Genomic DNA, 25,943 nt, shown 5'->3' with positions numbered 1-25,943 from the left:
AAAAATGTTTGGAAAATTACACCATAAATATTACTTGAAATCCTGAGGTTTGTATCTGTATTTTTGTTCCAAAATATTTTATCAGATATTCATTGAGTTTTGTGTTTCTGTTGGAAAGCAGAATATGTTCATAGGAAATCTCACTGGTTTGTTTTTATTGCTGAAGTTCAGAGGAGAGGTTTGTTACCCAGCTCTTTGCACCACCTTTGAGTACAGCTGTGGTTGGGTGTTTCTCATCACACTCACCAAGCCTGGTGTCCTGGGTTGGTGACACAGGGGTACGACTGGCTGTCCCCAGGCCTGTCACTGAGCTCAGACCCACTGACACCCCAGCAAACACCTCTGGAGCTTGTGTGGTCTCTTTGTTCCTGTCACGTGTGGGGCACCATCCCAAATCCCCTCATTTACAGAGGCAGCACATCCCACCTGTGTCACATCAACCCACCTGTGAGCATCCCTGAGGCACCCCAGGCTCTGAGGGGCTTTCACAGCTCCAGGAGCTGCTGGATTTCCCCACCAGGGCCATTTCCCTCAGGACTCTCAGGATTTCCTCTGGTCTGGTCTAGTTGGGAAGATCCCGAGGTGTGTCTCTGTTAAAAATCTCTTTTCCCCAACCCAGCAGCCGAAGAAGGAAACGAGAAGTCTTCGGTTCACGTTCTGCCTGCCAGGGCGTTGAGACATCCAGGGCATGCCGAGAGATGTCCTGGGTTCCGACACAGGATCACGTGCTCCCTCTGGGGGGTTGGTGGCATTCTGTGATGCAGTCCCCGACACCCCTGGTGACCAGGGCTGAGAGGCATCTCTCTTCCCAGAACAGCGTGCCCCAAACACCAGGGGAAAGGGAAAGAGCAGCTCCTGCTGGTGGGGACAAGGACAGCAGGAGAGGAGGAAGATCAGCTGTGTGCTGAATGGACTGTGGGACACAGTGAGGTCATTGGAACCCTCACAGGGAAACCAGGAGCCTTCATCCGTGGTTTTACCAAATCTCTCCACTCATCTCTTTGCTCATCTCTTGGGGATACACATAAAGCTCTACATCTGAGGCCTGTTTTAGGCAGGGATGTATTCTCATCATCCCTTTCAGAGCAGCCTGGATGCTTTGGGAATCCTGGTCTCTGGGGATTGCAGCACAGCTCAGCCAGTGGAGGGTGGTGGCTGTTCCTTGGGATGGAGGAGCATGTCTGCATGGGGGTGCTGTGCGGGGAGCTGAACCCCTCCTGCTGCCCCAGCCTGGCTGCAGGGATGGAGACCCCTCAGCTGGAAGGGCTTTCTGCTCCTCCTGCTGCTCTGGCTTATAGCTGGGCCAAGCTGGCAGTTTTGGCTGTGTCTTCACAATGTAATGCAGTGATTCCCACAGTGATAGAAATTGGTAGGCACCAAGGCAGCTCCTGTGTCGTGGGGACTCTGATGATCAGAGTTTGTTACTGCTCTTGGATGTGGCTGAGTGTGGCACACACCTTTCTCTTACAGTCTGGAGATTCAAGTGGGAGTAGCAGCCATTCCTGTGTCCCTTCCCATCTGAATCCCTCTGACACATCCTAATGAATGAGGACCACAGTGTTTGCAGCTCTCTGTTCATCTTGAGACCAAGATTTTGTCTTTCAGCTCTCCACTTCAGCCAGTCAATTAAAGCTCAGTTTCACAAATGCATGAAGATAACACAAGCTGACAGACTCACTTAAATGACTGAAACACCCCTTTTTAAATTTATTTTTTTCCTTCCATTCAGTAGCTTTTGTCTTCTGCCGAAGTGGTGAAGACACAGTGCCGTGTTCTGGTGTGATGAAAATGTTTTAGTCCCTGTGGTTGTAATTTCAGACTGACAAACAGAAGAGCTCAAGGAATACAGTTACTGTGGGGGAGTAATCTCTGTGGTGCAAATACTCAATTCAAAAGCTACCCCTTAAAATTTTGCTTAGGGAAATCCTCATTTTAGGTTAAACACAGCCCTGCATCATTTGCTGCGCTCTGCTAGGAGCATGGCTTGCCTGCTTGTTTAGCTGTTGCTGCTATTAATGAGAGAATAATTCTCTTTCCATAAAGCCAGGTAGATTTTCATAATCTTATTAGCTATGTTCTGCCAAGGGCAGAAGTGCTGTGATTCAGTGAGCACTGGAACAGGCTGCCCAGAGCAGCTGTGACTGCCCCATCCCTGGAAGTGTCCAAGGCCACGTTGGACTGGGCTTGGAGCAACCTGGGATAGTGGAAAGTGTCCTGCCTATGGCAGGGGTTGGAAGGGGTTGACCTGTAAGATGCCTTCCAACCCAGACCAGTCTGGAATTCTGTAATTCTGTGATAATGCAAAAATCTGTTGATTCTAACATTCCTGGCCTGAAGATTCATGGAAAGCCAATACCGATTTCTCCCCCATCATTTAAGAGCAGTCTGAACAAATGGCTTTGGAGATTTGTTCCTTCTTGGCCAAAGAAATGAGATTGTTATCTTGTGCCTCACTAACCACAGCAGCTCATTCAAGGCTGGCCCTTCCTGGCAAGGGATACCACATTGCACACGGAGCATGCAGGCTTCACTGGGAGGCTCCAGTCTGGGGGTGAAGGAGGCAGAGGACGTTTTCTCCTTCATGTCCTATCATCCAATTTGTCAGAGTGGATTTTGAGGGCGATGGCTCCAGGTGCTGCGCAGCATTTCTGTCACAGAGATGAAAGGTCACTGGATTTCACGTTTCCTGGTAGTGACAGACTGCAGAATTATGGCCTCGAGTTGTTCTTTCCAGTCCCTGTGACTTCTCCAGACAAAAGTGTGTCACTGCTGTTAACTCTCTCCTCTGCAGGATCTCCAAGTGGCCTGTCACTGTCAGGGTCCAGCTCGTGGTGCCACCACCTCTGTCCCTCCTGCCCCAGGTTCTGCAGCAGTTCTGTGAGAACATCCCTCCACTCTGCCTGTGCCAGAGCCTTTCCAAGCCAAAATTCCCAGTGAGGTCTGCATGCTCCCATGGCCAGGGCTGTAGAGGTGCCTGTGTGGTGTTCCTGGGCCCTTCTCTCCTCACCCTGTGCTCTTCATTCCCAGACCTCTGCTTGTCCCAACCCACCCACTGCTGTGGGGTGAGCCCTGGTATTGGGGTGTGTGCTTTAACTCCCTTTCTGTGCAGCACTTGGAGGTGGCTCTTCCTATTTCCTTCTACCCTTTGGATGTGGCCTGGGAATGGTGCAGGATGCTGGGATGGGGTCATCCCTGCTGCATCACCCCTCACATCGCTTCATCTGGTTTAATCTGTGATCCACATTGAATGGGTTCCTCTGCTTTGCCAGCTCCAAGCAACTCTCACCTACCACAGTGCACAAAGGGAGAAATTCCCTGTGCTTCATTTTGTTGAGGGATAAAAAAAACAAATATTATAAATTTTTGGGTTGGGGTCTGGTTTTGCCTCTAGTTTAATTTTTGTTGTCACCAGTCCTCAACAAAAGAATTTGTTACCCAATGAGCCAGATAAAAGCTAACGTGTCCACAGTGAAATATTTCCTGGCAAGTGTGCTTACTCAGCCTGGGCTTCTGAAGACATTTGTGATGGAATACTGGGCACCAGGAAGACATTTTGTAGATAATCTGTCACTGAGTCTTTAATTAAAGTTTTAAATTATCAGGATTGATACAGATTTCCAAGTAAAGAGGCTGATCCTGCCATCCACACACAGGTAAAAGATCCCTTTGACCTTCAACAGATTTTAACTTGGTAAAATAGCATGTCTTCATACAAAGCTCTTGTGGGTATTTATTATAATGTGGTATAAATATTAATAAATCCCTACAAATATCTTCATATTGGAGGGCATGAGCACAAACGTGAGTAAATAATTTATTTCCATGCATATAAACCCACATGTTACCTAAGCTTCTCTCTTAATTTACTGAAATATAAACTCACTGCTCATTATTTCTCTGTTGGAGTTAATTTGAAATAAGCATTCTGCACCCCAGCCTGATCCTGCTGTAACACAGTGTGTCTTGCTCAGGAACCCCCCAGGGATTTCCCAGCCTGTTGAAGCCTCTCCTTTGGCAAACAAACCCGTGTTACACGTGTCCCTGAGTGAGCTTTGCGTGTCTCTGTGTAGAATAACACCTGGGGCAGACCTTTGATGCTGCCTTTTCTTAACAAGTGCTGTGAAGAAAGGCATTTTTTCTGAGTGGGAGGTGTCTGGGAGTGCCCAGGGGGTGTCCCTTTGGAACAGCTGTGGGCACTTGGTGTCTGGGCATGGGCCAGGCTGTTCCTGTCCTGCCCAGCCAGGTGGTTCCTGAGCTTCATTTCCATTCCCAGAGTGAGCAGGGCAGGAATGCCTGGATGCTGCAGAAAGAGGCACTGGTGATGCAGTCAGGGAGCAGGACTCTTCCTTCCCAGCCAGGGACAGCCAAACCCCTGCCCAGGGATTGCCCTGGGAGGGAAATGGGAGCTGTCCACTTTGCAAAACCCTTTGGGATTTTGCAGGACAAAAGGCTCCATCTCCCTGTAAATTCTTGTAGGTGAAGGTGATGGATTAACAGTGCATGTTGGTAACCAGTACTGACAAAAACCCTTCCCCACATAGGCTGTGTTATTCCAAATTATCGCTGCTTGAAAAGTGCCATGGTTTTAATATGGAATAATCCAATGCTGGTGCTTTATTGCATAAATGTAGCTTGTTATTTATCTGCAAGATGTGGATCGCTGAAGCTCCAGGTCATTGTTTTGGAAAGCTTCTGCTTCCAACTTGATCAGTGACAAAAAAAATCAAGGAAGCATGGAAAAAAATTACTAAAATTCGAGGAAAAAAGAGGGAAGGATTTGGGGACAGAATGTTTTGTCTGCCATTTGATTAAATGCAACTGTTGGAGGATAAAGGCGACACAGAAATTGTGGCAAGAGGATGAGAGAAGACTTCATGTTCATTTACTTTGTGGAAAACAGTGATTTGGAGCCATGGGGAGATCCCTTTAGAGAAAATAAAACAACAACAACTAAATAAAATTCCTCTTCTAATTTATTTCAGGAATTCCTGAAATGGCCAGATTTTAAGATTGCACTTAAACCCCCTTCAGTCCCAGTCTATGCAATGTGCTGGCTGGCTGTGCAGATGCAAGGGAATGTGCCCAGCCAAGGAGAAGAAGTGCTCCCCACGCCGGATTTTGCTGGACTCCACCGTCCTCTCCCCAGGTCCTGGCAGCTGAAGGCAGTAGCATAGCATGGCCATGTCACCCTGCATGGTTGGGAATTGCTGATGGCAGCCAACTTTTGGGGCTCTTGGTCACCCCCACGGCCACCACCCCCTTCAGGTGTGAGCCCGAGGGGCCACGGGAAGGACTGGATGATGTTCTTGGTGATGACCAGCAGGAGTGTGAACTGTGGTGCCCTTTTAGCACAATTGAAGCAGTGATTTGATTACCAACAGAGGAAGAGGATTGATTTGAAAGCTGGTAGAAGATCAAGACTGAAAATGAGGAGGTGTATGTGGACCAGACAGACACCAACCTGACAAAATACTCCAGTGCTTGCTTTACTGTTCCTTGAGAAGTCATTTCCCTGGAACTGATTTTCAGCGGATCTGTCCATCTGATCACTTCAGGCCAAGGGGTTAAAGGCAGGTAGATGCTGAACTTGCTGGTAGTTTGAGAATTAGACATGAAAGCATCTGTCAAGAGCTAGATCCTCCATTGCTTTGGAAATCTGCAGCACTTGGATTATCCAGATGCTCAAATGCCCTGCTGGTCACAGCTGTTGGAAGAGTCCCCTATAACAGTGAAAAGCTTTGGAAAAGTTGAAACTTCCAAAATTAGCCATCCTGGTTAGACAGCATCAGGGAGGGCTGAGTTGAATCTGCCACCTTGTGAAGTTTCAGAGGAAGTGAGACTAAGAACGACGAGGAAGAGGAAAAGCCTTTGGAGAGCAAAAAAGCCCTGAACTGAGCAGCACTTCATGTGATCAAGCCCGTCCCAGAGCTCAGTGCTCACACAAAGCCGGGGTGCTGGGCTGAGCAGTGCCAGGGATGCTGCTGGAAGAGCTCCATTCCCAGGGAGCTGCAGCCTGGAGCCAGCGGGACAGCAGCCCCTGAACCTGGTGTGGTCACCTGCACGGGTCACCTGCTGCTTCCCAAGCCTCTGTGTTCTCTGCCTCTGCCCAGCAAGCAAGAAAGGGATAATGCACAAATTAAAGATGGCAGGAAAAGGCTCTGAAAGCTGCTACCCTGAATGTGTACCCCAGGTCCTAACCATGCCTCTGTGCTTCCAGCACAGCCGAGTTCAGATGAGTGTCACAGGCACCCTGAAGAGAAGGGTCAGGGTCATGAGGAGCCTTTTGTGGGACAGAACCAGCTCCAAAGCTCCCTTTCAGCAGACACTGCTCTCAGAGATGTGGCAAACACGTTACCTGCTCTGCATTACTCTTCAAACTCAGAAATATTTATGAAGAAGCTTTTGCTCATCCTGGTTGTTCCCCCCTGGGGAGATGTTGCTGAAGTTTGTGTGCACTGGCCTGTGAGAGTGGTAGCTCAAGGTTCACTGTCATCATGATCGTGCCTTGTAGAGCAGGGCTGGGCTAGGGGATTTTTGGAGGGGAGGGAAGAGTTCCTAGATTCCCACTGGGAAGCCAGGTTCCTTTGCAGGAGCCTGGGCAGTACTGAAATTAAAGCAGGCATCGTGTTGCTGTTCTCCACCTGGTTCTTGGTGTGACTTTAAAATACCAAAAGTGATTTTATGATGCAATGACATTGCTGGAAACCACTTTGCTGCAAGAGAAGCTGAAAGCCAAATCCTGTGTCGGTGTCACTTGGTGTAAAACACAGCATGGTTTCACTCTGGCTTACTCCAGCTGAGGCTCTGACCTGCTGATACCTCTGGGGGGCCCAGAGGCACGTTGCAGGAGGCTGGGGTGTTTTGCATGGTCAGGGGCTCTGGAAGGAGTAGAGAGGGTTTGCTTTGGCTGCTCTAGGAGGTTGGGAGTGTGAAGCATATCTGTATGAGAGTGGCAGACACTGTCTTCGTGTATTTCTGATTTGATGAATGTTTAATGCTTCTTTATTGGAGCCTACACATATGTAGAGTAGAGGTCTTTAAGAAGGGGTTGACTTATTTCAAATAATTTATGTTTGAGCTGCTCTTTTTACATGAAATGCAGACTTGACAGAGCAAAGAGATTGTAATGAAAATATGAATTAAAGATTAGAGCTAAGCAAGTCTGAGAACACTTAGAATTAAGAAAGACGCTTGCAAGTTTTCTCCTCCTGCTTCCTTTTTTTGTCTCCACCTTTCCTACACCTCCATCCCCTCTCCTTTGGCTGGGTGCTGCATTCCAGGGCAGCCTTCTGTCCCTCCCACACGGGCACAGCTCTGAAGGGCAGCAGGGCAGTGATTTCAGCCTGGCTGTTACTGTGTGGCCATACAGCACCCCAGCCTGTCACTTGCCAGCTCACCCATCACTTTGGCTGGAGACACTAAAAAGCGGCTTGAAGGTGTATTTTTCTTCATCTCTCTCCCTGATTTGCTGGTGAACTGCATCACCTAGCAGAGCAAAGATAAGTGCAGTTCTGATGGAGCTGTTTGCCAGAGGGGACCCTCAGTTTGGTGCAGCACTGCCAGGTGAGGGTGCAAGGACACAGTGTGCGGGTGGCAGTGGTGCTGCTGTGTGACGGGTGGAGCTGTGCTGCCTCTGGGACTGGGACAGTGCCAGCCATCACATAAGTCCCTGTTGTGCAAGGTGCTCTGCTGTCCACAAACATCAGCGTCCATCTCCTTCTCCCACTGGCCCACCCCTCACTCCAGCTGCCTTGCTCCTTGCTCTGCCTTTGCATGGGTGCCTTCAGCTGTCAGTGCAGGTCAGGGCACTGCTGCTGCAGCACAGGCTGCAGAAGAGCTTGGCTGGTGCAGAGCTTCCTTTCTTGCTCTCCTTGTTTGTGTTTTCTGCAGTGTTGCTCTGAATTGCTGCCCAAGACTGAAGAGCTTAGGCTTGGTCATGAGCAAATAAAAGCCTGGTGGGAACAGGAGAGGATGTTGCTTTCTTTTCTGTGGCAGGTGGGGTTGGCCTGAGTCTTTGCAGCTCTGGCCATGCTGATGCAGCTCAGGGGTAGAGGGGTCACCCATGTGACCCTATCAGCACTTCGTAGTGGGAGGTGAACTCCAGGATGTCCATACTGCACTTGTACCCACTTCTGGAATAATAATCCCCTCAAGGAACTCATGAGGAGTTCAAAGAAAAAGGAGTCATTACAGAACAGTATCACAACTGGTGTACCCCAGGTCCTAACCATGCTTCCAGCACAGCAGACTGGTGTAACTCCTCTTACATCAACTAACCACAGTCTGCCCCAGTTACAGATGTTTTGTGCCAGGTAGTGCTGGAAGGGAAGCAGTTTGTTAGAATAAATGGAGCAGGAGATGGTGCTCCAAAAAGAGGAGTGCTGGTGTCCTGCCCAGGGATCTGTTGGGAACAGTCTTCTTCTGTGAAGAAGAACACACAAAGTTCTCCCCAGGCTGCCAAAGTTCTGACTTTTTTCACTGCAGCTGCCTGAAAGTATTTGAAGAAGATGGGAATATGTTGGTCAGAAAATGCTGACTCACTGAAAGCTCCCTGGGAAAAGGGCCAATTACAGCAAACTCGCTGCTCCTATGTTAGAAAGGTTTAGGAAAAAAATGGAAGTGATGAGATGCCCCAGTTAATGCTTTCAGAACAAACTCCCTCAAATCTGGGAGGATAAAAGGGTGGTGTGGTTTTAGATGTAGATCTTTATTTTATACTTTGGAATATTTCACTGGGGAAGACAGAAACAAAGGGGCTTTTTGCCTTATTATTTCAGCTCTGATTTTTACTGAAAGCAGAAAGTGTTTGCACCTTTGACTTTCCCTCCCCAGGTGAGTGGGAGAGGGATAGGAGAAATAGCTCTGTGTCTGATGGGAAATGTCCTTCCTGCTTGGCTCTCCCTCTCACCTGGGTAAGTCACCAGGTCCAGGATTGATGGAAGCTGACAAGGAAAATGGAAAGGAACTATTCACAAAGGGCTGGAGTGACAGGACAAGGGGGAATGGCTTCCCACTGGCAGTTTAGACACCTGGGAGAGATTCTTCCCTGTGAGGGTGGTGAGGCCCTGGCACAGAGTGCCCACAGAAGCTGTGGCTGCCCCATCCCTGGAAGCTCTCACCACGCACAGAAAGGGCTACAACACCCAGGAAATCACTGATCCCCCCTCACAGCTGCCTGTGCTACAAGGAAAGCAGCAAGAGGGAATTTCTGAGTACTTTTCAAGCTGTGCCAAACAAAAAAAGAAATGTATTATTACAGGCAACATCAAACTGTAATTATTAAATTGGAAATTAAATGGGAAACTGTGATAAAGAATGAACACCTGCCCACAATAGCAACTATTAGATATATTTGCTGCATTTTGTACAGAAACCACTTTTTGTCTTGGCTGCATCATGCCCTCCCAGAGAGTGAATATGCTGTGATCCAGACCTGAGGCTGGTGTAAACCTGTAAACCAATCACCACGCACAGAAAGGGCTACAACACCCAGGAAATCACTGATCCCCCCTCACAGCTGCCTGTGCTACAAGGAAAGCAGCAAGAGGGAATTTCTGAGTACTTTTCAAGCTGTGCCAAACAAAAAAAGAAATGTATTATTACAGGCAACATCAAACTGTAATTATTAAATTGGAAATTAAATGGGAAACTGTGATAAAGAATGAACACCTGCCCACAATAGCAACTATTAGATATATTTGCTGCATTTTGTACAGAAACCACTTTTTGTCTTGGCTACATCATGCCCTCCCAAAGAGTGAATATGCTGTGATCCAGACCCTGAGGCTGGTGTAAACCTGTAAACCAGCCTGGCTGCCTTTCTGCCAGGGAAACATCCAGGTTTTGTGTGCAGCTGGGATCTGCCCCCTCTCCCATTCATCCTAACAGCTCGACAGTGAAGGTTTCACATGCAAAAAAGGAGTCAGGGCCAGTTCCTGTGGCTGCATAAGCCCCTCCTTGGCCACTCACCCAGACTTGAGTCACCCCTGCCCAAATGGCTATTTGGGTTTCCTAGTTGCATCATCCCCTGAAATAAAGGTGCCTACTTTTCTTTACAGATTTAGCCTCACCCCTATCTATGGGTCTAAAGGCTGGAGGAGAGCTGCTGACAGAGGAGTGCCCTCCACAGAAGGCGTGTAAAGAACACCCAGGAATTTCCTCACTCTCCTGTTGTGTGCACAGTGTTTTTGCAGTTTGCACTGCCCCTTCTCCTGTGCTTCTTCTCTCCCTCTCAGGGGAGTGCTGCCTGTGCTCTCCCTCCTGGCTTCATGTGTCCTCTTCTAACCAAGGGTTAAAGTGAGGAGAGGAGAGGAGAGGAGAGGAGAGGAGAGGAGAGGAGAGGGAGCATCAGCTAATTAAGAGCAGTGGCAATGGCTGACAGGTTCTTGTGGGATGCTGACAGGCACCATCAGACTGCCTGGGACAACCTGGGCCCAACAGGCTGGGCTCTTCCACCCATGGATGCACCAGCCTTCCAAAGCCCTGTGTGAAAGCTTCTCCTTGCTGGAATAGGATTTGCCAGATGTGAAGGTGAGGCTCAAGATGCATCAAGAAAATGTGTGCCTTTTGTTCTCCTGACTGAGGCCTGGGCTTTCCCGACACAACGTGCCCTGGTACAGGAAGTGTTGGCACAGGAAGGTCTGCAGGAAGCCAGGGACTGCACGGGCTCGTTCAGTGTTGGCTCTGAGGTGGGGCCAACCCCATGGTTCTCATCACTGTGTGCATTAATAGGGCACAGCTGTGGGGGTCAGCAAGACAGTTGACTTTATGTTTTCCACTAATCTGTTGGGCAAAAATAATTAAATAGAACCCCTCATATAAGCTCATTATGTCACAAAGTTCACCAGCAGGAGAGGTGGGAGCAGCAGTGGGTCTGGCACTGCTGGCAGGCCTGGCACCTGGCAGCATCCTGTAGGAATCCTGACAAATGCCAAGGGCACTGCATCCCAGCAATGTGTCCCATGTCCTGCAGTGTCCTCATGCTCTTCACCCCACGGTGGCTGAGTTTCTGCATTTCTCAGCTGAAATCAGCTGCTATGTCAAGGATTTTGGCAGTGCATCCCAGGAGGGGTCTCTGGGGCAGGGAACATCACACCCTTGGACCTCAGCACCCACAGATCACCACAGAATGGTTTGGGGAGGAAGGGACCTTGCAGATCATCCAGCTCCATGCCCTGCCATGGGCAGGGATGCAGTAGCAGTGTGCCACATTGCTGCTTTGACTTAAGGCAGGCAGGCAGCCCCTGTGTTAGGGGTGAGTGGCATTTCCCTTCTTTTAGTGTCTCCAGTTCCATCTGTGCCAGACATGTATTTGTGCCCCTCATGTCATCCTGCCCATAACGTTTCACAAGACCTGTCCTAATTTTTCTCCAAAACTTTGCCAGCTGAGAAACAAATAAAGCCAAGGGAGTTTTTTCCCTGAGTTTGGCAATCACTTCATGGCCAGGGAGGAAGGATGCAAAGGAGAGTCAGGGAGCGATCTGTCTCAGAGGCACTGGGGCAATGCTGTCTTCAAAACAAGCATTTCCCTGGCTTCCTTCTGGGACTAAAACTCTGAGACAGAAAGAAACCAACAGCCTAAGTTCTGCCATTGGCAGGATCTCCTCTTCCAAGGTCAGCTGTGATTGTTTGGAGAGTGCTTTGCTCTTTGTGACACTTTTGGCTATTGCTGCAATTTGTACAAGAGACCACCTGGAAATCTGTTCCCAGCTTTAGCAAGTGCTAACAGGGACGTGTGTTCAGTGGGCCATGTTTGCTTGCTGGCTGCAGCAGCTCCACCTCGAGCACACTTGGACTCCCCTTGTACCCCAGCAAGGCAGGGGCTGGGTCCATCCCTGTGTCAGGGCATGCACAAAGCCTTGGAGCCTCCCCAGGAATTCCCACCCTCTCTTAGCTGCAGGGTTTGGAGTGGTTCTGGCTTTTGGGGTGTTTGTTTTCCCACCTTTTTTTACTTCCTGTGGCTGTTGAGCTCAGCTTTTGTTTTATGTCTTCAGGAGTACAGGAGTGTGTTTCATTTTCCAGATTAGAAAATGCTCAGAGGTATAATCAGGTCCTTCCACAGTATTTAATTATCCATAATTAAAGGCATCTACACAAAGCAGCAGATTTTCAAAGACTATTCCTGTGTTACATTGCTAATGAATTAAGTAATTAATTGGCATTGAAAAAAATACAATAGGAAACATCAATCTTTTAAAGTAAAGCATTTTTTAGGGGTTTTATAAAATCATTAACTCATATCAGGTCAGAAGCTGTTCTAATGTCTAAATCCCTCTTCTTGCTTTAAAAAAAAAAAGTTTCTGAGGCACAAAATGAATGCAGGAAAAACAAGGCAAGGAATACTAGCTGAAGAGTGTGGAACACTCAGAAATGGGGAATTTTTGGATGTCATTGTCCCTCACTTTGCCACCCTGTCCCACAGTTCTCTCCCCCTGCCAATAAGGTGAGCCAATTCCCATCACACTCGAGAGGGCAGTTTGCAGCCTCAAACCTTCCTGTTGCTGCAGGTCAAACCCAGTTTTCTGCTGGCATTAGCTGGAAAAACCTGCATCCCCTCATGAGCCCCCACTGCCTCTGTGCCTCAGTTTGCCCATGCACTTCCCTGTCCCAGGGGCAGGTGGGAGGACAGCAGGTTGTGAGCCATTCAGATCCGTGGTGCCAGTGAGACCAGAGGGTGAGCAAGAATTTCATTGAGGAATTAAATAACAAAAACTGACTGCAGAGAAGGGTAACAAAGCAGTTGGGAAGTCTGGGCAGGAGGGATGCAGAACCACGTGTATGCACCATCATTCTTCCACAGCCTTTCATCATTCCCAGCTGTCAGAACAATTGTCCTGTCCCAGAACATCAGCACATCACACCTGTAGAGCACAAAGGCACTGTGGTTATGCCTTCCCTGGTGACACCAAACAACTGTCCTGTCCCAGCACATCAGCACATCACACCTGTAGAGCACAAAGGCCCATGTGCACCGTGGTTATGCCTTCCCTGGTGACACCCAGGGCTGTGAGCAAAGGAAAGCACCTTCCTGTTTTCATTGGTGATTTCATTAAATGCAGCTGTTCCCATGCAAAACCAGCCCCACTCATTTTATCCAGCACCAGCCAGACTCTTGCTGATCCATCTGAAAGCATCCTGGAAATGCCTTGGACACTGTGAAATTCAGGGAGTGGAACAGCATGGGAAGGGCAGAACCTGGGACAAAACATGGATTACAGCTGCTTCTGCAGCTGCTGGAGAAAGCAGGGCAGGTGGCAGCAGAAGTGTTTAGGGGCCTGTTTATTCCAGAAGCACCAACCCCTGCTTGTCCCTTCTGTCCATCAGACAAAGGTGTGCCCATCCTTGCAGTGCTTTGTTCTCCCCATGTGTGTCCTCAGGATCCACCCACCCATCCTGCCCTGCCCCTTCCATTCCCTGCCCCTCCTGTTTCCTCAGGAGATGCACAGGAGATGATCTGTTTCCTCAGATTTTGGCACAGCAGTGCCATGTCTAACACCAGGCTTAATGGTTGGGGTGGGGTCAGGGAAGATGTTTTCCTGATTCTCCTTTTCTGTGCCACAGGCAAGCAATTAAATTCCTCACATAAACTAAGAAATACTGTTTCTGCCATTGTGGTTATTCTGTTTCTACAAGTAATCAATCATTTGTATGGATTTGCATAAAAGTGGGAGCTTTGCCACTGCAGCCCATCCTAAATTTATAGGGATGGAAACAGGCAGATCCAAAGGCTGATACTGTTAAACACCCCCCAGGAGATCGATCCTTTGACTGGAGGGGGATCCTTTGCTGACTGACTTTATTATTTACCTTAAATTCCCCTTTCACATCTTACCTGCCCGTGGCCATCATTTCTGTGTCCATCATAGAGGCCAGGAGGCTGGGAATAGTGGTGGAGACTGTGGAGGCCAGGGAGATGGGAACAGTGGTGAGGGCAGCAGGAGATGGGTTCTGCTCAAAGTCAGCAGCAGAAATCCCAACAACTCAAACACAAGGCAAGAGCAGGAAGAAATTGTTTCCACAGCAGCTCCTCCTTTACATGGAAAGTTTTATCTTTGCTTTGAACTCCCATTTCTAACACAACCTCACGTTTAAAACCGCCATCACAAAAATCTGTCACCAGGTGGGAAACACAAGTGGGACATGCTGGTGCCCTCAGAGCATCACATCCATGCCATGAGGGCACTTCTCCATCAGCTGACCCCATCCCACAGGGTCTGTTCTGCAGTGATGCTGTTTTCCAGGCAGGAGCTGGAGGCTGATCCCAGGCACGTGGCTCCCCACAGCTCAGGAAAGCCCCGATGCCCTGGCAGGGCCTTTGTGCCCAGTGCTGGGCTGGGTGTCCACCTCTAAAGGAACAGCTCAGACAAATGTGCAGCACTCCTGCTTCTTCCCTGCCTTTTTTTGCTCCTGTTTGATACAAAATGAGCCCAGTCAAAGTTTCCATTTCATTTATGACTGATCTGAAAAAAGTCCCCTCAGCCCATAAACCATCGCACAGCTGTAGTGACCAAGTTAGATTCAATTCTGGCTTTATATTGAGTTGACATGAAGCCAGCTCTCCTCCATACATCATCTGTGATTGCAGTTAAGCATGAAATACTGTTTTAATTCTTACACCAAATGTGGGATTTTTTTTCTGAAGAAAAAAAAGACATAAAAATGTTAAAGTGGCCCATAAAAATCATTATATTTTCACATGAAGCACAACCAAGAGGCAAATAAGTTGGCTAAAAGCTCACAGGACCCGGGAAAAAAGTCCTGCTTGTTATTCTTCTGTTGTTAACCTTTGCCTTTGAGTGGAGATTCCTGGGCAGGGACCACAGGCCTGGTGCTTTGGCATCCAGTGCTGTCTGGGCCCTTATTTTCCTGGATCAGGGTGTGCATGGACCAGGAGCTGCACTGCCTGTTCCCTGACAGGGTCCAGGGTCCTGGGAGAAGTCCTGCTTGTTATTCTTCTGTTGTTAACCTTTGCCTTTGAGTGGAGATTCCTGGGCAGGGACCACAGGCCTGGTGCTTTGGCATCCAGTGCTGTCTGGGCCCTTATTTTCCTGGATCAGGGTGTGCTCCCACACCTGCATGGACCAGGAGCTGCACTGCCTGCTCCCTGACAGGGTCCAGGGTCCTGGGAACTGCCCAGAGCACTGCAGGGTGAACGTGCAGCCAAGTCCCTTTGGCTGTTGATTTTATTTGGTAACATTGTTAGCTGATGCAGTAGTTTAATGGTAGGTCTATTAATTAATTTAATTTAAATTAATCTATTTGATACCAGCTGAAAAAAAAAAAACCCACCTCACCTCATGCTATGTTTGAACTGCTGAAAAAATGAATGTACCTTCAGTACTTTTAGAATTCATTTTGGGAAGTGCCTATTTAGACAACTTTTTGAAAGCCTGCTACTTACCTGAAAGGTAAAAATTACCTCAGAACAGCTTTTCATTGCCCACAACTACAATCTACCCGTATTAAAAAAAAAAAAAAATCTATGCTATTTTCCCAAAACTTTATACTGTCTGCAAAAATATTCTTAAGAGTTAACCCGTATTAAAAAAAAAAAAAACTCTATGCTATTTTCCCAAAAATTTATACTGTCTGCAAAAATATTCGTAAGAGTTTATCCTGATTGTTTGCTCAGGTAAATGTTGAAACACAGATTTCTGCTTTAATAGATGGTTACTACTGGCTTTGAGGTGACAGTTTTCCTTCTCCAGCCCAGAGTGGGCACAGTAAAAGCTGGTTCAGAAAACCAGCTCTGGATGCACAGTTCCTGCCTATGCAATGCTGGGCTCTTTGCCTTTGCAGGTTTTTTTACCATACACTAAACTTTTCAGTGCTGATCAAGGTGTTTGCACACACAGATCCTTTTAAAATGAAGAGGAATTTGGTATGTAAATCCCATAGGTGACTTTGAAAATGCCAGCCTGTATTTTACACTAAAAGGAGGGGGGAAAGCCCTGGATTTACAGATGAGTCAGAAGCACTGGGAATTGCTCTTCTGCTGTCTGGGAGCTGATCCACGTGCTGGCTCCTCCAGCCAGGTCACTTCAAGGCTGCCTCCACTGGGGTGTATGAGTCAGCAGAGTGAATAAAAGGTTATGAATTTGATACCTGTTAATTCCCACTGCAGCAATGCCTAACCCACAACTGGTTAGAAACCCAGTCAAATGGGCAGACTGCAGCTGGAGGTTTTGCAGGGAGCTCAAAGTGCACTTGGATGTGCTCCCAGCTCTGATTTTGGTGCCCTTGGAATCAGAAACAGATGCAGGGTGCACAGGACTGGGGGAAATGTCCATGTGGGGAGGCAGATACCATCATCTAAAGCAGTGGGAAATGTACTGCTTGCATTATTTCTTCTTTGGTGTGCCCAGATCATGAGCTTGGCTCCACCATCTCCACGTGCCTTCCCCGAGTGAGCTGTGCCCAAGGTCTGACCCAGAGCTCTGCTGCCCCGGCACGGCAGGGCCCAGGGAAGGGCGGGTTGGACATGACCATCCAGAAGCCATCAGACACTGCAAGCTGTGGCTGCTCCATCCCTGGAAGTGTCCAAGGACAGGTTGGATGGGGCTTGGAGCAGCCTGGTCCAGCAGAAGATATCCCTGCTCGTGGCAGAGGGTGGTGGTGGATGGGCTTTAAGGTCTTTCCAACCCAAACCATTCTGGGATTCTGTGCTCAGTCTTGGGTTTGTCCCCTGTTGTCCAGCTCATCCCTCAAGCACAGGAGGTGAACAGTGGTGTGGGGCTCCAGCATTTTCAGCTGATGCATTTTAGCTGTGGAAGGGACACTGTCCTCATTTGTCTTGCTGAGGGATGGTGTCCAGGCTGTCCGTGGAGCGGGGATCGGTGTCGGCGCCCATGGACGTCACGGCTGCCACGCAGACGGCTTTTAAATTGCACCCATAGATCTTCCCTGCACCAAAACGTCCCTGCTCCACTCTTTAGTGATGCCTCAAGTTACATCTCCACATCAAATTAAGTAACTGTGCTATCAATAAGGAGGAGTAATGCGTGTATTCCCTTCTGGATGTCTCCCTGTCCCTCATTTGTTTGCTGCTGCTGATTAAGACGGATAACGAGCCATCAGTATTTTTCTAACTGCAGTGCAAAGCGCTGAGCCTAAATCAGTCTCTGTCACTGGGTGCCAGCTCACAGCTCAGGGAACTCGAGTTCCCTAAATGCCCCTGCCTTCATTAGACTCCAAGGCAGCAGATGCTTGGGATTGCCTGAGCAAAGCCTGGATGATGTGACCCTCTCGGTGTGCAGAGAGCCAGGATGTCCCTGTCCCACTGGGCTGGCTGGGAGCTCCTGCTGGGTTATATTTTCCTTATTGTGGGGCTGCATGGCTGGCAAAAGTCAGTGGAACAGCTCCCATGGACCTGAATTGAGCTTTTCAGCCCCCCCTTGCCTTCTTAATGCATTCCTTCTAATGATGGAGGGCTGGCTTGGAGTGAACAACTTGGATTTAATTTGGACTAGGATATATGTATATTTTAATACAGAGATTAAATAACTTTCAGGCATTTCAGGCACCCAGTAATGTGAGTTATGGCTGGAAAAATCTCTCCTGTAAATAGGCAGTACTTGAGAAGGGCTGTTAACATTGACTTCTGAGCAGTGAAAAATGCAGGAAGGGTGGAAAAGAGCTGCAGATCAGCTTCAGAGGAGAGTAATTCTTTGGGGCAGTGGTGCACACGATTGAAAGCTCATGGACATGCAGAAGGCACCACCAGAGGACTCCAGGAGCTGTTAGCCAGAGCCAGCTCTCCCTTGCTGGCTTGACAGGGTGGCAGGGGAGGAGTGAACCTTCCACCTTGGGGTCACCTCAAGGAGGAGACACTTGTTACCACAGCTGGGAGCCACACAGTGACAGGACAAGGGGGAATGGGGTTAAACTGACAGAGACCAAGACTTTCTTTTGGTATTTTAAAATATCAACAACAATCAAAAAAAGGGGAACAGAGCAATTCCTGAGCTTTTGAATGGCAGGGGGTTGGAAGTGTGCTGGAGCCACTGGAGGGAGAGAGGTTTAATGTGTGGCACTCAGGCTGGCATGGGTTGGTAGATTCAATTCTTAGTGCCTCCTGAGAATGGAGCAGCATACAGATTTTACTGAGGGGGCAGATGATGCATTGATGCAGTCTCTGCATCACAGGAGTGCTCACTGCTGCCTGAGAGTGTGAGCAGGCTGAGAAGCAGCTTCCAGACTTGATGGTGATCAGGATGGGACACTGACCTGAAGCAGTCCCATTTCCAGCCCTGCAGGAGTCTCCGTGAAGGTTGGGTGGTTGGGTGATGATGGACTTTGGAGTCCAGGGGGTTCTTTTCTCCTGGTGTTTGTACTGGGAGGAGCTGTGTCCTCTGTAGCTTGGAGAACACGGACATCACCTGCAGGAGCAGGGAGCAGCAGAGCCACAGCACAGCCCCTCCTGCCACCACTGAGAAGTGGCAAACATGGATCAGAGCCAGGGGTTCCTGGGGTGAGAACTTCCTGCCCCACATCCCGGGCTCATGGCAGCCCTGCTCCCAGTGCACCCTCGGGCTTCAGCCATGCTCCGAGCCAGGACCTCCAGCTCTGGCCTCCTTCTAACACAAGGAAGTCAAGGCTTGTTTTCTTGGGGTGGGGTTTTCAGCTGCCCCTGCAGAGTGCCACCAAATTCAATTTCCAGCAGGGCAAAGCTCAGCATCACCAGCTGATTTCTTTGTGTCTCACCTCCTGCTTTGTCTGCTGCCTCCTTGCCCCAGAGAGAGCAGGGCTGGCACTCTCCATAGCAGGCAGTGAAAACAGGACTTCTTCCCTTCCCAACTCCTTAATTAAAGCCACAAACTGAGTTCTTTTCTTGCAATCTGAAGTGATCACATAAATAGCATCACCAGAGCTAAATGAACATTTGAAAAGATCCTGCAGGATCAGAGGAGAGGAGCGGTGTTTACCTCCAGAAATGGCAGCCATAATGAAAAACAAGGTGGTGGTTTTCCTTCTCTTCTGAGCACAGAGTTCAGCCTGGACATGGAAAAAGTCCCCCCAAGATGCAGGCACAGGCAATTTCTTGCCTCTGTGACAGAGAGTGGGGATTCTGCTGTGTTTCTCCTCTTTTTCTGTTGGGGATCCATGAGCATCCTTGTGTGGATTCCAAGTGTCATCCTCATTTAGTGCCTGCTTTGCAAGGGGCTGTTTCAGCACCAGACCCAGTGCTGGAGACTGCATGGCTTGTGGTGTGGGATGGCCATGGTGAAGCCTGGGAAAGGCCTGCTTTGTGGAGACATGCAGAGGAAAATCTGCCTTCCCACTGGGAAGACCCTTGGCCATGCTCAGCAGAAACACCTCCCCAGGCCAAGACACACTGCTAACAGCAAACCCCCATGCCCAGTTGTGTTCATGGTGGAGCTCCAAAAGCAAAGTCATCGAGCCTCATTCAGCTGAGCAAGTATCCAGGGGGATGTTCCAGGAGGTATCCACTCCTAAATACTGTCAGGAAACAGCACAGTTTTGCACTTATCTCTTGCAACTTCAGTTGTGGGGCACACCACTTGGGAGTCTGAGGGATGGCTGCTGAATTGAGCTGCTATTTAGCAGCTGTCTTAACTAGGCAGATAAGTGTAGCCATCAGCACCTCTCTCCTTGATGGAATCCATCGACTGAATAAGCTAAATTCTCCTGGAGTCAGCTTTAATATTTCCTATGGGGATGGGGAGGCTCTCAAAGAAGTGGCAGGAGACATATTTTACTGAGGGGAAGCTACCTCTCTTGCTGGAATCAGAGGTTGCACAGTGAGAAGTTCTGGGGGAGATGATGAGCTTTGTCTGGGGCAGGATGCTATTCAGGGCACATCTGAATATCACAGTTGGCCTGAAGTGATCCGTGCTTGCTGTTTGATTAACATTTGATTTCCTTTTATTGCTTCTCTGCACACACAAAGCTAAATTCCAAGCTGCTGAAAGCCACAGGCAGAGCTGCTGAGTTCAGTAAAACCATCTGAGGAGGCACAGGGAGCTGGGGGAACGCTGCTGTTCTGCACCAAGGGGCTCCAAGGCATCAGCTCATGCTGTGGGAGAGAGCCTGGCCCCTGAATTCCCTCTGGAGCAGGGGTGCAGTGGAGCAGGGTCATCACCTGATCTTCAGCAGATGGTTGCAGAATTTTCCATCATTCTCCTCAAACAACAAACCAAATATGATTTTTTTTAACATCTCTCCCATCAAACCAGCATCTGAATGTCCCTAATACATCTCCATAAAAATTTTCACAGCTGTTCTAGCAAACAGCCTGGAGTGCTGCTGGCTTTTATGAGTATTAACTATGTTAAGCAAAGCAAATCTCACTATTACACTGTCTGTGGGAGCAGCACACTCCTCCCATCAGTCTCCCTGAGCAAGGCAAAGGGTGATCAGTGTCCTGTTACCATCAAAGCTGTGGTTTAAGATGCTTTTACCAAGAGCAGGACATCAGCCCTGGCCCAAAGCAGCTTCTTGTTCCTGCTGCTATTGTTGTAAGGAACCTGATGTTCCTGACATGTCATCAGACATTTCTGAGCAGCCTCCTCCTTTGAATGAGAATTAAAAACCCATACTGCTGTTCTGTGTCATTCTTTGGGGGTTTGTTTTGGCATTGATTTGGCAGACCCTGGTCTCATCCAGTTCCTCCAAGCAGCCACAGTGGCAAAAGCTCAGGGCAGTGCTGGGTTGGGGCCTGAGCTTTTGAAATGTTGGGAGGGAGAAAGAATATTAGAGAATTTAAAAGAGTCTGTTGAGCTCTGCTGCACAGAAAAACAAAACAAACAGGACTTGATTTCTTGCTGTGGGCTCTGGTTGTGGCTTTAAGGGCTGCAGCCCCTCCAAGGTGCAGATCCCCAGGTGCTGGACATTATCTCCACCAGTAGCTGCCAGCTCTGTAAATCCCAAAGTTTCTGGAAAACTCCCTGGTGACTTATGCTCCTAGCCAAGCAGCATTTTCTGTGCCATGGCACATTTTCATCTGAATTCCAGCAGTGCAGGCTCCCTCTCTGAGTGCCTCTTTCTCACGCCTTCACCACAGGTACAATGCTCACTGCATCCCAGTTTGAACAAACAGGATCCAGTTTTCCATGTGAAAGTGGGAGAAGTTTGAATGGGGGAGGAAGAAAAAGCAGAGGGGGAGAGGCTGGCTGGTAGTGATTGTGCTGGAAAACTGGATTTCAGGCAGTGGGAATTTAAGTTGAATTATCACAGATGCAGTGTGGAAATTTTGCCTTCCGTTAGAAATCCATGTTTCTGTAGGAATGGGGGAGCAGTGGGAGAGAGAGGATGCAATAAAGCTCTGTCCAGCTCACTGTGGTGAGCAAAAGAAACCATTTCACTCAGGCAATGCAGAGGGGGCTATTTTGAGAGTGCTGGAAAAGAAAAAGCCCAGAGCAGGAGCAGTGCTGGCCCAAATTAAAATTACTGAAGTCCATCAGGAGAGAGGCAGAACATCCCACAGGAGGGCAGATGTCAGCAGAGCCCTGAGTCATGTTTTCCTCCATTTTGCTAAAAGCCAAGAAGAAAGAAAACAAACCCAATTGCTGTGATTTTTCCCTCAGTTCAGCAGCTCTGCCAGCAGCTCCAGGGATGCTGGTTTGGCAGCCTCTGGGATTTACCCACCATAGCTGTCATCTCCCCTTTTGCCTTATCCCTTTGGGATGGGGGCAGTATCCCAAAGATTTTCTGTTAGAGATGCTTGCCAGGTCTTTCCAGGCTCAACAGATACCAGGGATCAGAGGGGCAGATCATTAGTGTTTAATTACAGATTTGCAGAGTTACCCCATGTCCCTGGCTGGGACAGGGACATTGCTGTGCTGCTGTCTCCAGAGTAAGGAATCCCTTCTCCATGGGGCTCTCAGAGGTGCAGGTGATGTTTTTAGCACACCCTCCCCATTCATCTCCTCTTCAGTGTCTGCCATCTGCTCCTCCCTGTCCTGGGGCATTAATAAATGAGGAAGCTCAGGAGGGAGGAGAGAACTGGGGCTGCTGGGAGGAGAAAGGGCAGCCAAGGAATGTACAGATAAGCAGGATGAAGGAAAAATAACCTTTTCCCAACTGGCAGCACTCCATCAGCCAGTCCCAACGCCATCACCCTTGGCTGACCATGATGCCTGCAGCACTGAGGTGCCAAAGTCCCATGAGGGAGATGTTGGGACCCCAGAGCCTGTCTGGAAGGCAGAGCTGACCCACCTGAGTGAGCAAACCTGCTGGCTCCTCAGTGCCAGCCTCCCAGCTGTTCCCAGTCCTGGAATGGGAAGATGTGTCTGGAGCCACGTGTGGGTGTGGAGGCAGCTCTGGCCTCTCAAATGAGTTGCTTAACAGGCAGGGCAAAAAGAGAGGAGATGCTCTTCCCCTTTCCTTGCCACCCTAATCTCCAGAGGAAGCTTTTCTGTTTATATTACAAGGCAAAGGAGGTTTTTGCTGTGGGAGTGCAGGGCAGGCTGTTGAGTGGAGGCTGCTCACCCTGGGCATCCTGATATCAATGGGCAGCCAGACCTGCCATCCCAGGCATTCATTCCAACTTCACATACAGCTAGCTGCAGTTACTGCAGTTTTCATGGCATTTGAACCCTGGACATTTAACAGCAGCAAATGACCTGACAGTGACCTCCTCGCTGGGTCATAACACACCCCCACCCACCAGGCCCAGGAAACAGGGAATTAAACCAGAGGTGAAGAGCACAGGCAGTGGCACAGCCAGCACAGGGACTCAGAGACTCTGGGAAAGTGTGACAACTTCAGTGGGTTGCCAGAGACACACCACAGTTGGAATCACAGCCTTTCCAGCCAGGATGGTGTCTTCCAGACAGATGTCAATTTGGGAAATCTTCAGCTCCTGACCAAAACAAGTCATGACTGCTCTAACCTCATGCCTGCAAGGAAAAACACAGATACCATGTGTGCAAATGTAGGGTTTGGCTGTTCTGCTCATGCTCTTGCCTGGTAACTCCTTTAAAGTTCTTTGCAGTTTGTAATGGCTGAGGCTGGAGGGGCTCTTTGGAGCTTGTCCAGCTCAAGGCCCAGCCTGAAAACATCCCCACTCACAGGCTCTGGCTCAGCACGTGTAGTGGAATCTCCTTGTTTGGAGTAAAAGCTTCCTCCTGGAATCCTGAAGGAGTTCACGTGGTGGCCCAGCCAAGGAGGAGGCAGCACAGAGCAGCCCAGACCTTGCCCGTGCCACAGCCTGCCTTCCCAGCCCCTGCCCCTGCAGAAGCAGCAGCCCTGGGGTACCCCTGTCACCCCAAATTCTGCACAGGAGCCATCCCAGGCATCTTCCTCTGGCCCTTCTCTCATGGCCTGATGAAGGTGGATGTGAAATGCTGCTGTAGAGCCATGCTTGAGGGGGCCTTTAATGAAGGCAGGAGGGTGTTGAAACACAAGGAACACTCAGCTACCCGGGATTGTCTGGTTAGGCCCAGCCCTGCCAGACTTGTGGCCTGTTCAACAGAGGCTCCTGAGTGTCACCTTACTGAGGTCAGGGCATCATGAGCAGCTCTCTGAGACTGTACAACGTGGCACCCTGGCCCTGGGCTGGCTACAGCTCAGCCTGCTTCCAGCCTCCTCAGGGACCCTGTTTCCCTTTCCCAGCCTTAAGCCTAAACCTTAAGGAACAACTTGCCTGTAATTCCATGTCTGCACACACTCACCTTTGGAATGCACCTCATGCACTGGAGGCATAGATTAAAACTGGTGGCCAGTCAAGGGGCGACATTTCAGAACCACAAAACACTTTTCAAATGTCTTTATGCTTCCCCCATGCCAGCAGTGTGACTGCCTTGAATTTTTTGTGTGGCTCTGACATTAGTTCCTGGCACTAAGCAGTGAAGGAGTGAGAGGGGAAGAGGAGAAATCTTGCAGAGGGACAGATGGGCAGTGGATATTTGTGGAGCTTTTATGAGGAGGAGAAAAGGGCTTTAAGATTCCTTCCTACCCAACCATTCTGTGACTGTCCTTGCTGACTTGCTGCTCAGCTTTGATATTGTCTAATAAAGAATAAAATAAAAAAACCCAAAGCAATAATAAGCAGATTAAAGGAATTACCCTTGAGGAGAATAAGCAAGATTTTATCAGAAAGCTAATTTGAGAGGTGATTCAAGAAATAATTTTTGGTTAATAGCTCCAAGCTGGTGCAGGTCCTTGGGGTTACCTGGTGTTGGAGCATGGCTGCCAATGGCTCTAGGGGTTGGATTGGCTCTGGTCCCTGCAGCTTTACCAGGCTGGAGCAGTGAGGGCTGGGCTGTGTCCTCATGCTCCTGTCCATCCTGCAGCTAAAATTTAAGGAGAAAGAGGTACTAAACTAGTGGTCAGCCAAGTAGAAAAAGCTGACTGCCAATGCCATTTGTTCTAGGGGCTGGGTGCAGAAACAGAGAGGAAACTTTCAAGGCCTTTATTTTCCCCTTTGGTGCCTGAGTGCAACCAAAAAATGCGAAGGGCTTGCTGTGGGTCCACGGCTGGGCACTGAGCAAGGTGGGAGCATTGCTGCAGATGTCAGCAGTGCTGGTGGCACACCAGAGCACAGCAAGGGGCTGGCCCTGGTCCCTGCCTGTCCCAGCTCAGGGCAGAGTGCTGCCCCAATCCAACACGGAGTATTTATCCTGTTACCCCGTGTGTTTCTGCAGGTCCCAACTGCTTTGCGGGCACCACGATCATCCCCGCGGGCATCGAGGTGAAGGTGGACGACTGCAACATCTGCCACTGCCACAACGGGGACTGGTGGAAGCCAGCGCAGTGCTCCAAGCGCGAGTGCCAGGGCAAGCAGGCTCTGTAGCAGCCCTGGCAGCCGCCCGCTCGCGCGATGCCGATGATGGTGATGATGGTGATGAAGGAACGGCCTCGATGCTGCCCGGTGTCCGCCCTCCTGCCAGCTGCAAGCCCTGCGTGGGTGCCACGTGAGCAGAGCTGGGTGCCTTGGGCAGGGTGTCCCCGTGCCCCTGCAGCTCCTGTCCTGCTGCTCACACTCTGCTCCCGGTGTCTGCTCTGCTGTGGGGCAGGACAGCAGGAAAACAGCCCACACACCTTCCTGGCCTGGCCATGCCTCCGAGCACCGATGGATTCACTGCTCTCACTTTCTACAGTGTGGATCTGGGGTTTTTCACAGCTATTTATTTGAAGGTTTTTTGCTATTGTGATTTTTTTTTTTTTTTAAGTATCTTCCTAAGCTGGGATCATTGGGACAATACAGCTACGAGTGGAGCAATAGATGGAGCATTTGTATCGTGTAAGCACAGGTGGCACTAAGGACCGGAGGGAGGTAGAAATTACAAGGGATGGGGGGGTTAAAAAAATCCCAACTGGAATGTAACCTGCAGCAGGACCGAGGTAGATGCACAGGTATAGACTGGACAGCCACGACACAAAGCTGTATCTGTGTTACACTTTCTCCACTGAGTGGGGACAATAAAGTTGAAGACACCTACACAGTCAATGTGACCTTGATGGGAGCAGGGCCCACAGGCTGGGGCAGCAACCAGAAGGTGCTCCATGAAAGCAACATCTTACCTGGCCTGTTTGTGTGTGATTCCTGGCTGGGGCATCAGTGGTGGAGCAGAGGGAAGAGGGCCCAAGCTGATTCCTGGGCTGAGCACTTGCTCACCTGCCTTGTCCCATCCCGAGGCTGCTCTCACTGGAGCCAAGGGCAGTGTTTCATTGCCTTCAGTGACAGCAGGTCACAGTTGAAATACGGGATCACCCCACTCTGGAGGTTCCCAGGAATGTCCCACAGCTGTGGCAGCACCACACTGGCTCAGCTGGCAGGTAAGACCCTTTGCTGCAGTGGGAGGGAGCTGCCCTGGCTCTCTCTGGGAGCATCCACCCTGCTGGGGACAAAGCAAGCCATGGTGCAGCAGGCTGGGCTGGGCTCCTGTGAGGGCTGTCCTCCAAAGCAGCTGCTCCCTGTGCCTGCAGAGGTCCCAGCAGCCAAGGGTCCCATCAGGCTTTCCAGCACTGGCACCTCCTGC

At 49.5% G+C, this 25,943-nt stretch overlaps 1 protein-coding gene across 4 annotated transcripts in view; it reads left to right on the top strand.

Moving 5' to 3' along the window:
- VWC2L (von Willebrand factor C domain containing 2 like) overlaps positions 1–25,164 on the top strand; it is a 45,358-nt gene extending 20,194 nt beyond the window's left edge. For all 4 annotated transcript variants that reach the window (XM_039728825.1, XM_039728822.1, XM_039728824.1 and 1 more), the window contains one exon: positions 24,606–25,164. In XM_039728825.1, the coding sequence (XP_039584759.1) occupies positions 24,606–24,656 (51 nt within the window). In that variant the 3' untranslated portion in view covers positions 24,657–25,164. The remainder of the gene's footprint in view (positions 1–24,605) is intronic.
- The last annotated feature ends 779 nt before the right edge of the window (positions 25,165–25,943 follow it).

This window comes from Passer montanus, unplaced genomic scaffold, assembly GCF_014805655.1.
Source record: "Passer montanus isolate IOZ18808 unplaced genomic scaffold, ASM1480565v1 scaffold66, whole genome shotgun sequence".
Taxonomy (NCBI): Eukaryota; Metazoa; Chordata; class Aves; order Passeriformes; family Passeridae; genus Passer; species Passer montanus.
Note: the sequence above shows the minus strand (reverse complement) of the source record. Positions and strands in the feature narration are given on the sequence as shown.